The 13,004-nt window shown below is 42.9% G+C and overlaps 1 protein-coding gene across 20 annotated transcripts in view; it reads left to right on the top strand.

Annotated features, from left to right (window-relative positions):
* LOC119463375 (acetyl-CoA carboxylase-like) overlaps nt 1–13,004 on the top strand; it is a 124,121-nt gene that overhangs the window by 19,670 nt on the left and 91,447 nt on the right. For 18 of the 20 annotated variants that reach the window (XR_007463648.1, XM_049656565.1, XM_049656564.1 and 15 more), the window contains exons 2-9: nt 1,820–2,033; nt 5,671–5,799; nt 7,096–7,122; nt 8,912–9,038; nt 10,189–10,327; nt 10,563–10,754; nt 11,505–11,603; nt 12,292–12,407. Coding sequence is in view for 19 of the 20 variants with exons in the window: in XM_049656565.1 (XP_049512522.1) it covers nt 1,820–2,033; nt 5,671–5,799; nt 7,096–7,122; nt 8,912–9,038; nt 10,189–10,327; nt 10,563–10,754; nt 11,505–11,603; nt 12,292–12,407 (1,043 nt within the window). In the remaining variant the exon portion in view is untranslated. Of the gene's footprint in view, nt 1–1,819; nt 2,034–3,364; nt 3,748–5,670; nt 5,800–7,095; nt 7,123–8,911; nt 9,039–10,188; nt 10,328–10,562; nt 10,755–11,504; nt 11,604–12,291; nt 12,408–13,004 lie in introns of those variants that run through there. The other 2 variants (XM_049656570.1, XM_049656557.1) reach the window with 2 other exon arrangements.

The following is a 13,004-nucleotide window of genomic DNA, read 5'->3' as shown; positions in this document are numbered from 1 at the left end:
TGCGCGCATCAGCTGTCAGAAGAAGCAGTTTTCACAACATTCAGACTGATAGGCTAAAGCTTGTCTCCAAATGTTAGCATGTCGTACCGCACGCATGTATATTGATTTACGCGCATATTTATGTGTAATCAGAGTCCACTATTTCAGAGGATTCACTATCTGCCATTGTTGTTAATGTTACTGTTGCCAGTGCTTTGTGAATAACTACAGGAACACCTGCAAGACTGTTAGGAGAAAATAAATTTTAGATTTATTTTGAATGTACTACAGTCAGGTAGACCAAGTACATAGTGCTAAGTGTGAAGGCATCATTAATGTGTTAATACTAAGATAATACATTTAAGCATAGTTAACGGAAAGCAGCATCAGTTTAGGTGCTAAAGGCGAATACACAACACTAACAACAACAAAAATAAAGAAATACTGAACCGTGCAATAGAAGAATCAAACGTAAAAACAAAACAGCCTTGGTTCTGTAAAACTGCATCTTTGGAAGCAAATGCCATATTGCAGTTCAGCCGCTACGAATGTCAATGGCTTTATAGGGCTTTGATCTCTGAAGTCACTTTTAAGTTCTGTCATAAAAGAATGTGCAACAGCTGCAACTCAAGCAGTGTTTGGTGTACATCCTGTCATGTCTGCTTATCGCGTTACATTTCCAGGGATCTGGGGTCTTTTTTTCCCTTGATGCTCCATTGAAGCCCCGCCACAGCTGTTTCTCTTATTGCTGTGGTCGTTATGTGCCAGAGAATCTTAATTTTCATTGTGTCACCGGCTGGCTCTAGCCAGGGTTCTGCTTAAACAAGATTTTTCTTTACTATTCTATTAAATTAATTTTTTTATTCCAAAGGGATACTGCACCAAGTAAGGTACGTGAATTGGTTAGTTAAGCTTGGAAACTTAAGATAGTTAAGCCTTACTGCGAGCATCGCCTTGTAAACCAGAAAGGACATGAAAACGAAAGATAGGTGACTGTGAAATTTCCGACTGTGCCACTTCATGGAAAAACGACTGCATCTGCTCAAAGCTTGGCAATCGTTTATCGGTAAAGATAATATCTTTACCGATAAACGGTAAAGATATCGGTTTATCGTTCTGAAGGAACCCAAGAGTAAACCTGAAAACTTTTCATCGACAAACAAAAAAAGTTATGATTCATTGAAACAAGCTCCTGGGAACTTTTTCTTTTGAAAGTGATTTAAGTGCTGAAAAATATGTAGTGAATGGAAACATTGACAAGGGCTAGCTAGTAAAACACTGTGAAATCAGTGACATCATTAATATCAGTGTTTTTGTGCAAAATATCAAATAAAAGTTTGAACTTTGTTTACTCCATTAATAGTGAATCTTCTTCCATCCAGGATGTGCTGGAAGATTTGAGAGAGAATACTCTGGCCAGTCTAAATAGTGTTTCTCATTGATGTACCTTTTTAAAGAATAGCAGACACTTTATCCAGGGTTTGTTGATGAATAAGCGACATAAAAATGCAGACCTGAATTGCCAAGTGAAATAAGTCCTTGCTGCAACTTGGGGCAAGTGTGTACTGTTAGGATTCGTGTAATAGGTAGCTGAACCTCAGAATTCGTTAGAGTTTTGGGGCTCAATTGCAGTTCAATCATACAATCAGCTTTATTGTCACCCCAAGAAAATAATTGTTACCTCATTTGTTTATGCAGTTGAACCCAATAATTGGTTGAAGAGTTCTAGGGTTCAACTGCAGTTCAATCTGCAATTGACCGGCTGACTGGTCAGTCAGTAAGTCAGTCAATCAATCAATCTAAGCAGCATCTTTTCTTTCTTCACTTTTCCTGTCCACAGGTCCCCCAGAGGCCCCATCCGAGATGAATGGCACTCCTGAGAGCAAGGGGCGCACTGACTTGCAACGGCTCGAGTCTCTAGCAGCCCACAACGGTGTCAACACTTCACCCGTGCGCATTGTCGTCGAGCCTTGTTGGGACGACGAAGGCGACGGCAACACCATCACCGCCTCCAACGGCCACCTCTTCAACGGCGGCAACTTCAACGGCTTTGGGTGAGAGGGCACCACACAGTCTGTGTTATCTGGATGCCTGCCAACCATGTTTGGAGGAACTCCCAAGCGTTTGCGGTCTTTCACCCCACTTTTGTAGATAGCATCTTCTTAGATGCTGTTATATGACCTGAGGTATCTTCATTATATTCGGTGACGACCTAAGAATTTAGTACAAGCTCTGCCTGCAAAACGCTGCATTTTGCCTCTGTGCCTTCATGCTCCAAATCATAGTTTCTGAGGGAGGCTGATATCGAAAGAATGTACTGCCAAATGGTTGTTATCTGAGCTTATTTATCTGGTAACCTAATACGACAAACAGTGCAAAAGCGGGACTAAGATTAAAGAAACAGATGGCACAGGTGTTCATGCCGTTCATTTCTCTAGCCTTAGTCTCGTTTTTGCGCTGTTTTTCGTATTATTGGAGGTTGACATCTGCCTAGACATCGCAGAAGTGAGTGAATGGAATAGGTTGTTACATGCATACAAGTTCTCCGAGTTCGACAGCAGCGTACTTGACCCTACACACCTAGGTTGACACCAACCGTAGTCTTGTTTGCAGTGTTCCGAGATACTCTCAAGCTATTTCTGTCACCTAAACTAAACTGTATGCATGATTGTGCGACTTCAGAGATCTTACTACGGCTTCCATATCATATTGTGTGCAATATTTGTCCTTGCTTCTTACAAACAATGATGCGCCAAACTTTGTAAGCAGGACTGTTGCACAACATTGGCAATGTCCCATGTGTACAGACCGTGCGCATGGCTTGCACGTGGCTTGGACAGAGTAGGCACGATATACTACGTACGCTGTGCTGACCCTGGCTCTGTCGTTTTCTTTATCGCTGCACGTGATCATAACCGCAGCAGGCATGCACCAACGCTTCGCTTTGAGCGTTTTCCAGTGTTTCTAATTTCATCGTGTATCTCCTTTATCGTCCTCTTATGCAACCCCACTCCAAGCTGTGCCTCTTTATCAGTAGCAAGCCGGTGAACGGGGGCAGGAGATTAAGACAAGCTCCGGTATCAGCATCAAGGGCACTCACACTTTCTCTCACCTCTGGCCATTGTTGTCTGCATCGCTTTCCTGTTTTGAGCCCCTGGCACTGGGTGGAAAAATCTTTCTCGACGTCTAGCTCCCGTCGTGCCTTCTCCTTCGCAGCCGTGCTCTTGAGGCCCCAAATCAGCCGTCTGCATCGTACGAGCGCCGCGCGATCGTCAGCAGTCGTCTGAGCCGGCGTTATCTCGATGCTGGCACTCTTGCGTATCGCTCACCAGGCTCCGAGCTGGTCTCAGATTGCCGGCGCAGCAGAATAGCTGGACTGTCGTGGAAGAAGGGTTGATGCACTTCGTCGTGGTGCTCGGTCCGGTGTCGAAGGGGCAGTTGTCTCTAGACTTGGCAATGGTTTTCTCTGCTGAGTGGTGACAAACTTGCGTCTCGCACGCTGGTTGGAGTGAAAAAGTGCGCTGGTGTGTTTGTTTCGGTTTGAGTGCGCGGATTTCCTGTGCTTTGGAAGACGGAAGCACTGGGCAGTGATGCATCGGCGAGTTCTTCAGTGTTGTGTGCTGGAAACCAGTGTTTCGCCGAAACAGTCGTGAAAGAGGATTTTTTTTTCTTGCTAAGCTATAATTGAAGCTGCAGTGCAAACGGATTTCTTCTTGTCAGAAGATTTTGCGTGTGAGGGCTGACCATGGAGGAGGTTTTAGTGAATGGGTAGGAAATATCTGTTCCTTCTGTGCATCCTAGAGTTCCTTAGGCATGCTCATCTTTTTAGTGTTATTTTCTTATCAGTGGTGATAAAACTGTGTTGGGAGCCTGTAGATGCGCTGTTCTGCCGGCAAATATGGCAGAGTTCTTGTGCACGTTTCAAGGCAGCGAATTATGATACGTTGCATTTTGCAGGTATAACTTTAAGAAAAATAATGCAGCCAGAGAGCGGTGGAGATTCATAACATTGTATCCTTTTCTCTTGTGTGTTCTTTTTTGTAAAGCACTGGAAATTTTCATGCAAGTATTTGCTTCTCGTTGATTGCATGATTCTTTGTTATATTTGTGTTCTCTAGCCACCTAGTAATAATCACTTTAGCTGGAGGACCTTACCAGCTCGAAAAGCCTAGCGGTAATTTATGCAACATCTTGGGCCTAATTTAGTTACTGGAAGAAGGGGCAGGGCTGCTCTGTATAATACATTTGTTAACTCTATTGGCACTGTAGTTGGAGCTTTTTGTTCTTTATGCTTTCCTAGACACCTGTTAATGCTTGTCGTTAGCTGGAAGACTTTACCAGCTTGAAAAGCTTATTTATAATTTTATGTACCATTTTGGGGCAGGGTTTCATTACTAGGGAAAGGAGCAGAGTTTGGAAATCTTGGATACTGTTATCTAATCTGCTATTTTCTGTCATGGCATTCCTGAAATGCTGTTGTACATCAATAAAAAAACTGATACTAGTGCAATCAAAAAGTGATGGCATGTGTTTTATAAATAACATTATGAAATATTGAAAAAAATTACCGATGTTGCATTCCATTTGAAACTTGCTGTCGCTGTGACATTACAGTAAGTTGTAGCTTACTAACTGGCCATTGTGAAACGAACACGAAATGGTTAACAAAGCTCAGTGACCGACTTTGTGTCCTAATGTGATGATGTATTTGACATATTTTATGTAAATGTCACCGCTATCATTAGTGTCATCATCATTGACATTACGATTGCAACTGCCATTGCTGATGTCATTGCCAAATAAATCAGAAATTTGTTAGCAGCCATTCTTGAAAGTATTTGTAACATGTTTATGGGGCTGCTAAGCCTGTTGAATGTCCCAGTTTTGCACGCTGTTTACTAATTTAACTGGCAAGCTAAGAAATACTGCGTAACATTTTAAACTTTTTTTTTTTCATCTTCGTTATCCGATTGAGTTTGAAACATCTGAAAGCATATTAATGAAAATGCTATAGTGCCAAAATTTTGAGTGATCTGCCATTTTAAAGAGGAGAATGGTAAAAACCTGTCTTTAAATTTTTTTGTTGATTCAAACAGAAGTTTTTGCTGCCTTTTGCAGTGATATTGAGCCTTGAAATGATTGTGACTTGTTTGTAAAATCATTTGATGTCTAGTGCTTACTCTGCATACATTAGTGTCACGGATCTTTTTAAATTTCTCAGTGTTTGTCCAAATTTTGTAGAAGATTTGAAGTCCTGATTGAAAATTCAGCCCTAACACTTTCTTTTCAATGCAACATTATTAATAATACAAATTCTTATTCAGTTGTATTGATAATGTCATACTCTCTTCGTTATGTAATCAATAACTGAACAAACTTCATTCGAATCATTTCAGCAATTGTTTGATCAGAGCTTCCCTCTGTTTTGCATTTCCTTGAGTCGGAAAGTCTCAGGTGCTCAGAGCTAAATTGCCATCTTAAAAGCCGTTCTGTGATGGCGAGTGTGTGAAGCCGTAATCTCAGATGAGGCGGCATATTTGGTCAGAAAGTACTAGCAGCTGGTGATTGTTGATGGCTAGCAGTTCAGCGCTAGTATCTTCTCGTCTTATTTAAATAAACATGACCACCTGGTCCCTGGTAATCTTGTGACTGAGTGTAACTTTTTTTTTTTTTTTCATCTCCACTTTGCAGCAACGGTCCTCGGCCGCTGTTCACGATAGACTGCTCTGACGAGGAGACCGACGACCCTGGAAGCCCGACTAGTGGTCGTTTCATGGGCGATGAGTTAAGGCGCAATCGGTCTCGAGCAAAACTATTCAGGTGAGTAAAGTGCAGTTGTATTTCTTCACTTAACGCACCATCTAATTGAGTACCATATATATTTACATACCTCGTATATAGTACTCTTATCGCGCTTGTTGCTGGCACTTATCGACTTCTCGAAACCATCTTGCTTGCTCGCACCTGCAAACGAACTGCGGGCTGTTTTGCGTGGCAAACACTTCGTCTACCATTGCTGGAAACAGTACTCTGTTCTGTCGGCGACTGTCTGGCCATCCCTGGAGTGCCGCTTTCTCAGCATTGTGCCTTGTTAGGCTTAGGGGTGCTCAAATGACGAAATTTTGTTAAGTCGAACGTGAATTTTCGAAGGAATGCAGGCTTTTCAACATTATATAGAATATTGAATATTTTTCTGCTTATGAAAGAGAAGGATGTATAGAGAAAGAAAATGCTAAAAATTTATCCATTTTATTTCCTCCACTACATAGAAAGCTAGCACACTATACGCATGTGTAGTGTGTTAGCGCCAAGAGCTTTAAGACAGCCTCTAACACTTAAATATCTGTTCTTGCCCCTGCTCTCTGTAAAGCCTTCAGGTGATTGATAAATAAATAAATATATGAAAGCGAATATAGCTTGGCAGCTCAGCAATCATTGCAGTAACCCTGTATATATATTCAGCTGTAATCGACTACAATATAAGAACATTTTTGAACATTTTTATCAAGTTCTAGTATCGGAAACTTCTATTCAAGACATCTTCAACATGTTTTAGAGATATCGAATAATTGCGCACCCGTCATTAAACTCAGAATAATAAGAACGAAAGGCTTATTGGTGCTGCTATTACGCTGCTACTTTCTGTAAATTTTTTGCAGTCAGAGGTATCTTCATTTGTAGCAGCATATGCAGTAGTGGTAAAATTTGAAATAAATTATTAAATTCTACGGTCAAAACCTTCTGCTGAACATGAATGCTCGATTAGTATTTTTAGGTTTCCAGCTATACCACATCCTGAATTAAAACTCTGAATGACAAAAATAAAAAGGCTTAGAGCTGCAATTTTTGTAGGGCCTTTTTGCAGAGCCAAAACTTTCCTTGTAGAAGCCGTTGGTAACCAGTAAGAGCCAGAAGGTAATTCTTGTTTGTTTTTGTCTGCGAAGACGTTAAAAGACGTTATTGCAAAGACGTTAAAAGCGTACTGCCGGTCCTAACGCTTTCCTTTGTTTTGTCATTTCTCGATTGAGTTTCTGACGACAGAAGTCTGAGCGGCGAGTAACGTCTTTGAGGGTAGTCTGTAACGATAATGTCTCTTCCTTTGTTTCTCGTTTCTAGTTTTGCTGCGAAGGCTCGGTTGCGTGCGTGAGTATTTCAGCCAGTTGCGTGTTCTGTGCGGTCGTGCCTGTCGTCAGTGTAGCGTGCACAAGTCCGTTGCGTCCTCGTAGGCCTGAATGTCGCGGAATTTTCGTGTCGTAGCTTTTCCACGCTGCTAAACGAAATTGAAGCAGCAGCTTACACATCTGTGGACTGTCTTGGGAAACGTGTGTTTGTAGTGCACAGTCTCTCTTGTGTTCCGTGAGGGGGGGGATGTTTTGACGTGTTCGTATTTGTAGCTGTACGATGCTGTCTGAGTAATAGAATGGTCTTTGGCAGTAATGAATAGCCCCACAATTTATATTACTTGTATAGTAGGTACAAGATGTGCAGGAACTTTCGCTGTATTGGGGTTTGCTCCAACATCACATGCTGTGAATTCTATCTGTCCTTCAAATTACTTGCATAGTGTGCAACTAGCTGGGGACATAGCTTTAGTTTTGCCACTTCTTTATTATGTCAGTGCCATTGGCGGTTTCAAACTTTAGCTTAATGTGTTAAAAATTTTGTTCATACCTTTTCATCGTGAGTGCTTAATGCAGTCAGCAAGTTAGCTTCGATTCTGGCTTTAATTCTTGTATCAATCATGGGCTCAGTTAGCACTTTTGCCTTGCAACACATTTTTCTGGCCATCGAGATAGCGCAGATGTGTTTGCACAAATATTTAATGTGGTTTTGTTAAAAGCTATGTGTTGCCTAATAACCAGTTTCATTTTTAAAACTGGTGGTGCTTGCATACTGGTGGTGTTTGCTGTGATGTGCTGCTTGTGGTGTATGATGCAGTGCTTCATGCTTTCCTGTCCGCTTTTTTTAAAGATTCTTTGTTGTGTTCCTATTGTGTTCTTTTTGTGTTTTTATTGAACCTCTTCACTTCACCTGTGCTTTTGGCCGCACAAGTTCAGGACTCTGAATAGCTCATGCCCTGTGATGACTCATGAAGTCTGCCAACATCTACGTGCTCGCGCTCTTTCTGTGTTCTGCACAAATGCATTTGCATAAATACATCGTGAGCGCAAATACAGCGACTTGCATTTTTATATTCTAACAACATTAGATGATAACTTTATGCTTACTGCTGCTTCGTTTTTGCTTATATTTATATAAAGATTTCATATTATGGCCCGTGTTGTTTGATAAGACACTTGGAATCCTTGTTTGCCTCATTTAGTTGGTTATCCTTTATCAATCAGTCCGCATCTGTAGCAGTATGTTAATGTGATGGCTAGGTGTAGATACTAGGGTTTTTTCCCTCTGAGGTGGTGTTGCTATGAAATTTGAATGAGAACGAGGCAGCTGTGAGCATGGAATCTTTGCCTTAAGTTAAAATAAAAAAGGCGACCCACTGATAATGCAAAGGCGGACTTTTCGAGATAAAAGTGGGTTAGAAACAACATGCACTGTACAGTCTAACCTCGACATAACAAATAAAGATAGAACAAAATATTGGATATAATGAAGTATAGCAGTTTTGCCACTAATATGAGCACGTAGCAAAAGTAGGCTTTTAATTAATATATATAACGAGAGTATTTTTATGTTGGATGTGACATTCGTTGTAACAAGGTTCGACTGTAGCAAAGCAGCTGCGTGCCAGTTGTCATGAGGACACTTTCGAATGTGTCAGTTTGGTCAGACGTAAAAAATGCCCGGAACTGTGTGGCCAGTACAGGTCAAGTTGAAAGAGGCTTTGCAGTAGCCAAGGCATATGAAGTTCTAGAGTGACTGTGTTTCTCGTTGTTCGGTTCTCATCGACGCTCTCCCGTTCGCCCGCTTGCAGACAGTCTATGTCGGGCGCTCACTTGTCTAATGAGGACCGCGACTATGGGAAGGGCCAGAAGGACTTCATTGTGGCCACCCCCGAGGAGTTTGTCAGCCGGTTTGGGGGCCGGCACATCATTAACAAGGTACCTCTTGCTTCTTCCTCCTTGCTTGAACTGTTGCCTTGTAAACTATAAAAGATTGTACACAGTCCAAACCTTGTTGTAGCAAGTTGCTTCATTCCTCTAACGAATAAGTGGAAAAAGATGACTGAAGTATCATAAGGCACGAGTAAAATACACACACGGGGGTCTACTGCCAAATGTTTATTCGTTTCGTCAAGATGGCAAATATTGTTACGGGTGCAAGTAACACGGCTGTAATTGAAGAAAATATGTGGATGGCAGTGGGTACATTAATATGAGAGCGTGTGTCCTAACATTATGTACTTTGCAGCCGCTGCAAACGTGACCATGTTCAGATTGGTGTTCTTGTGAAATCTTCAGTCATCTACGCGTCTAACCGTTAAGATGAAATTTTTGGTCTGTCCTGAATAATGCATGTCACCGAAGTCCAGTCCTAGCATGTTTGCAGCAGCTGCAAGGTATATATTTGCCGTTTTCGTGAACAGAATAAGCGGTTGGCCTTTGGCATGCCCATGTGTGTGTTTTATCCGTGCAGTGTTATCCTGCTCTCCTATTTTTTTCACGTCATTTGCTTATTCTATCATGGCATGTGAAAACTTGCTTATTGTTGCCTAATTCCGGGTAGCATTTCATGGCGAGCTTTTCTGTGATGCTTTATTAGTTTTTGGCATTTGTTTGCCTTGTCCAAAACAAACTATTAAAAATGTGCCGCAGTATATGGCATGGTGTTACTAAAAGTGGGAATGCAGTGCCTGTGCACTATTCCTTGCTTGGGGCCCCCCAAAAAATTCTCATTGTCTTGCTGAGTCCTTCCAATAACAAAGTGTCTTGCTTACTTGTGATTGATGATGTTTATTGTGTTGCTCTGTAAAATTGTTCATTTCTTGCTGGGCCTTGCCACAAATTATGGCTAATATCAATTTATTCAGCAGTTACATTAAAATTATTTTTGTGTTTTATCGAAGTACTTGACCAATGAAATAGTCCTCTTGAAAGCTGTGGTTTGTGACACTAAGTCTTCATACCATTCTTGATTAGCAATGCCACACTTATGTCTGGCACAGTCTTTTTCGTGATTTTATCAACGTACATGATAAGGGAGATTGTTCTCTTGCAAGCTGTGGTTTTCCTACCTTTGCGTCCGATGCAGGTCCTGATAGCAAACAACGGAATCGCAGCAGTAAAATGCATGCGTTCCATCCGGAGATGGGCCTACGAGATGTTCAGCAACGACAAGGCAGTTCGCTTTGTCGTCATGGTGACACCGGAGGATCTCAACGCCAACGCAGGTGAGCGCTTTGTTTATTCTGGCTTTCAAGTGACGTCCACTACTGTTACACCGTTTGACTTGGACTGGCATTTTCAATATATCTTGCAAAGGAGCTTTCTTCCAGAGTTACACGTAACATTATTGGTGGAGACGCACACTGTCCGTACTCCATACTATAGGAAGCAATAAATTGAATTGTAGCATGCAGTTCTGTGCGAAGCTCAGCCCCCCCCCGCATCTCTCACCCCATGCAGAGTACATCAAGCTGGCAGACCACTGTGTTCCCGTGCCTGGGGGTTCCAACAACAATAACTACGCCAACGTGGACCTGATCCTGGACATCGCCAAGCGGGTCGGCGCCCAAGCGGTTTGGGCTGGCTGGGGCCATGCCTCGGAGAACCCGCGACTACCCGAGCTGCTCACCAAGAATAAGATTGCTTTCATCGGTGAGCCCCCCTCTCGCGCTTGGTGGAGCGAGCTTTTGCTGTCGTTAAGTGTTGGCGAGGCTGAATGAATCGTGCTGCCCGAGCCGTTGTGAACATCCTGGGTTGCCTCGCTGAATTAACATTGTGAAAGTGACTGTTGCAAGACATGGGTAGTTTAAAATCGCTTGGAGAGGCATTTGGCCCTGCAGTCGGCGTAAATTAACCGGCTGCTGGTGATAGTCGGGTTGGTGGTGGAATAATAGTAGTGTGTCTATGTGCATGTTGTTAATTTAATGTCAGTGCAACGCTCATTAACAGTAATTTCATGACCTAACGCGCTGCCTGTGGCACTGGTGGATCGTAGAAGCACCAAGTTAGAACATTTAAAATCTTACGACAGACGAAATAAACTGCAATTTCATTTCTTTCATTAATTGATGCTGTCGGCGTTTTGCTGGCTATTACAGGAGTGGATATCGTTTGTTTAGCTTAATTTAATGTAACTTTATCGATATCTTTTACTACTAGCCCACCTAGCCACACTTGCAGCCCTAGTGATGCTTAGTACCTTGATGGTAAGGCATTGATACCAGTTTACTATAGTGCTTTGTTATTTCTTGTGTGTGCAGCACTACTTGTCTTTGAATAAGTACTACAAGAAGTAATACAAGAGTGATTTGCTAGTGACGATGACTGTGCAGATGTGCTCCTGTATTTTGCCAGGAATTGCAACTTGTTGGGGCCTGACTCAGTTTTGTTCAATTGTTTCAGGGCCTCCCGAGAAAGCGATGTGGGCTCTGGGTGACAAGATTGCGTCCTCCATCGTGGCCCAGACAGCCAACGTGCCAACCCTTCCCTGGAGTGGATCTGGTACGGCGTCCAAAATTATCTGCCATAGGTCCACCTCGCTGTTTGCTGGCTTTTTGTGGTTCTGTTCGAAGCATCAACCCCAGGGTGTGCTTACGCTAAAATGAATGCATGATCAATGCAGCCATGTGTGCATTGTTTTACTCATTTCCTGGTGGTCGCCTAGATAAGGTCATCACATTTGTCATCTTATTGTTTCACACAAGATCCACCACTTGTATTGGGAACTTCAACATTGTTGCCAACTTGGTAGTAAGACAGGCTTGTCTAAACAGATTAAACGCATGACGTAATTAGTGTTGTAAAACCTTGAAATATCTGCGAGCACAATCAACTGCTCTGGAACGTACAGTGACACGTGTGTGAATACTGGACCGACTTGAACTGCGAGATTAGGCTTTGCTTTCTGGGCACGAGTTTGCTTGATTACTAGTTTTATTCTTTATTCACTCTTGCTGGTAGCGTTCATGCTTCTTCACTTCACGTTATTCAAAGAATGCTTATACTGCTGTAGTACGAGTTGGAATGATACTTGCTGATGCTGCCAAGTGGTTCTTGCATTCATGAATGTCTCATGTGGCTGTTTCTCATTTCACTGCAAGGATTGAGTACATTTTAATAGTCTGGAGTGCAATTCAGCTGTTCTCTATCGTAGAGTTCAAGTGTGTATGTGTGTGTCCGTCAATCGCAGGCTTGAAGGCGTCTGACTGGGGTGAGGACGATGTCTACAATCCGAAGAAGCCACTCAAGATCAAGCCGGAGCTGTATCGGAAGGGCTGTGTCACGGGTGTCGACGATGGTCTGGAGGTGAGGCCTCGGTTTTGAAACCTCATTGGAGCTGTGATCGAACATTGTCAGTGTGTCCAGCAGCCTTGTATATGCGAGCGTTGTATTTATACAGGGCATTTATATTTAGACTTCAAAATGTTTTCATAAAATGGCTATGAGCGTACAGTCGAGCGAGCCCACATATAAAGACCCCACTTAAGATGAACTTTCACTTAAAACGAACGAAACCAGCGTGACCGTCAAAATACACATTATTTCAATGGCACAAAATCGCACGTACAACGAACGTCTTTGAGCCCTGCCGATCGGTTACAGCGAACAGACAGCGTAAACCCGGCGCCGCGATGCGAGATATAACGACTGCCTCTGACTCCTTTGCGCACGTGGGCCGTTTTCCCGAGCCTCCTCGCAGGCGAACTACTCGTTTCGTGCCCCTCTCAAGCGAGCTACCCTCTCCCAGCCGACACGCGCTGTCTCCGCGCAACCCGAGCGCCCGCGCGCGCCCGCTGGGCAGCAAGGCTCCGGGGCAAGCCGCGTTGGTTTCTGAACTATGTGCCCCTGCGCTACAGTTACAATGCGAAGGCATGAATGGCACGCGATTTATTTGCAGAGTGG

Source organism: Dermacentor silvarum, chromosome 9 (assembly GCF_013339745.2).
Source record: "Dermacentor silvarum isolate Dsil-2018 chromosome 9, BIME_Dsil_1.4, whole genome shotgun sequence".
Taxonomy (NCBI): domain Eukaryota; kingdom Metazoa; phylum Arthropoda; class Arachnida; order Ixodida; family Ixodidae; genus Dermacentor; species Dermacentor silvarum.
Note: the sequence above shows the minus strand (reverse complement) of the source record. Positions and strands in the feature narration are given on the sequence as shown.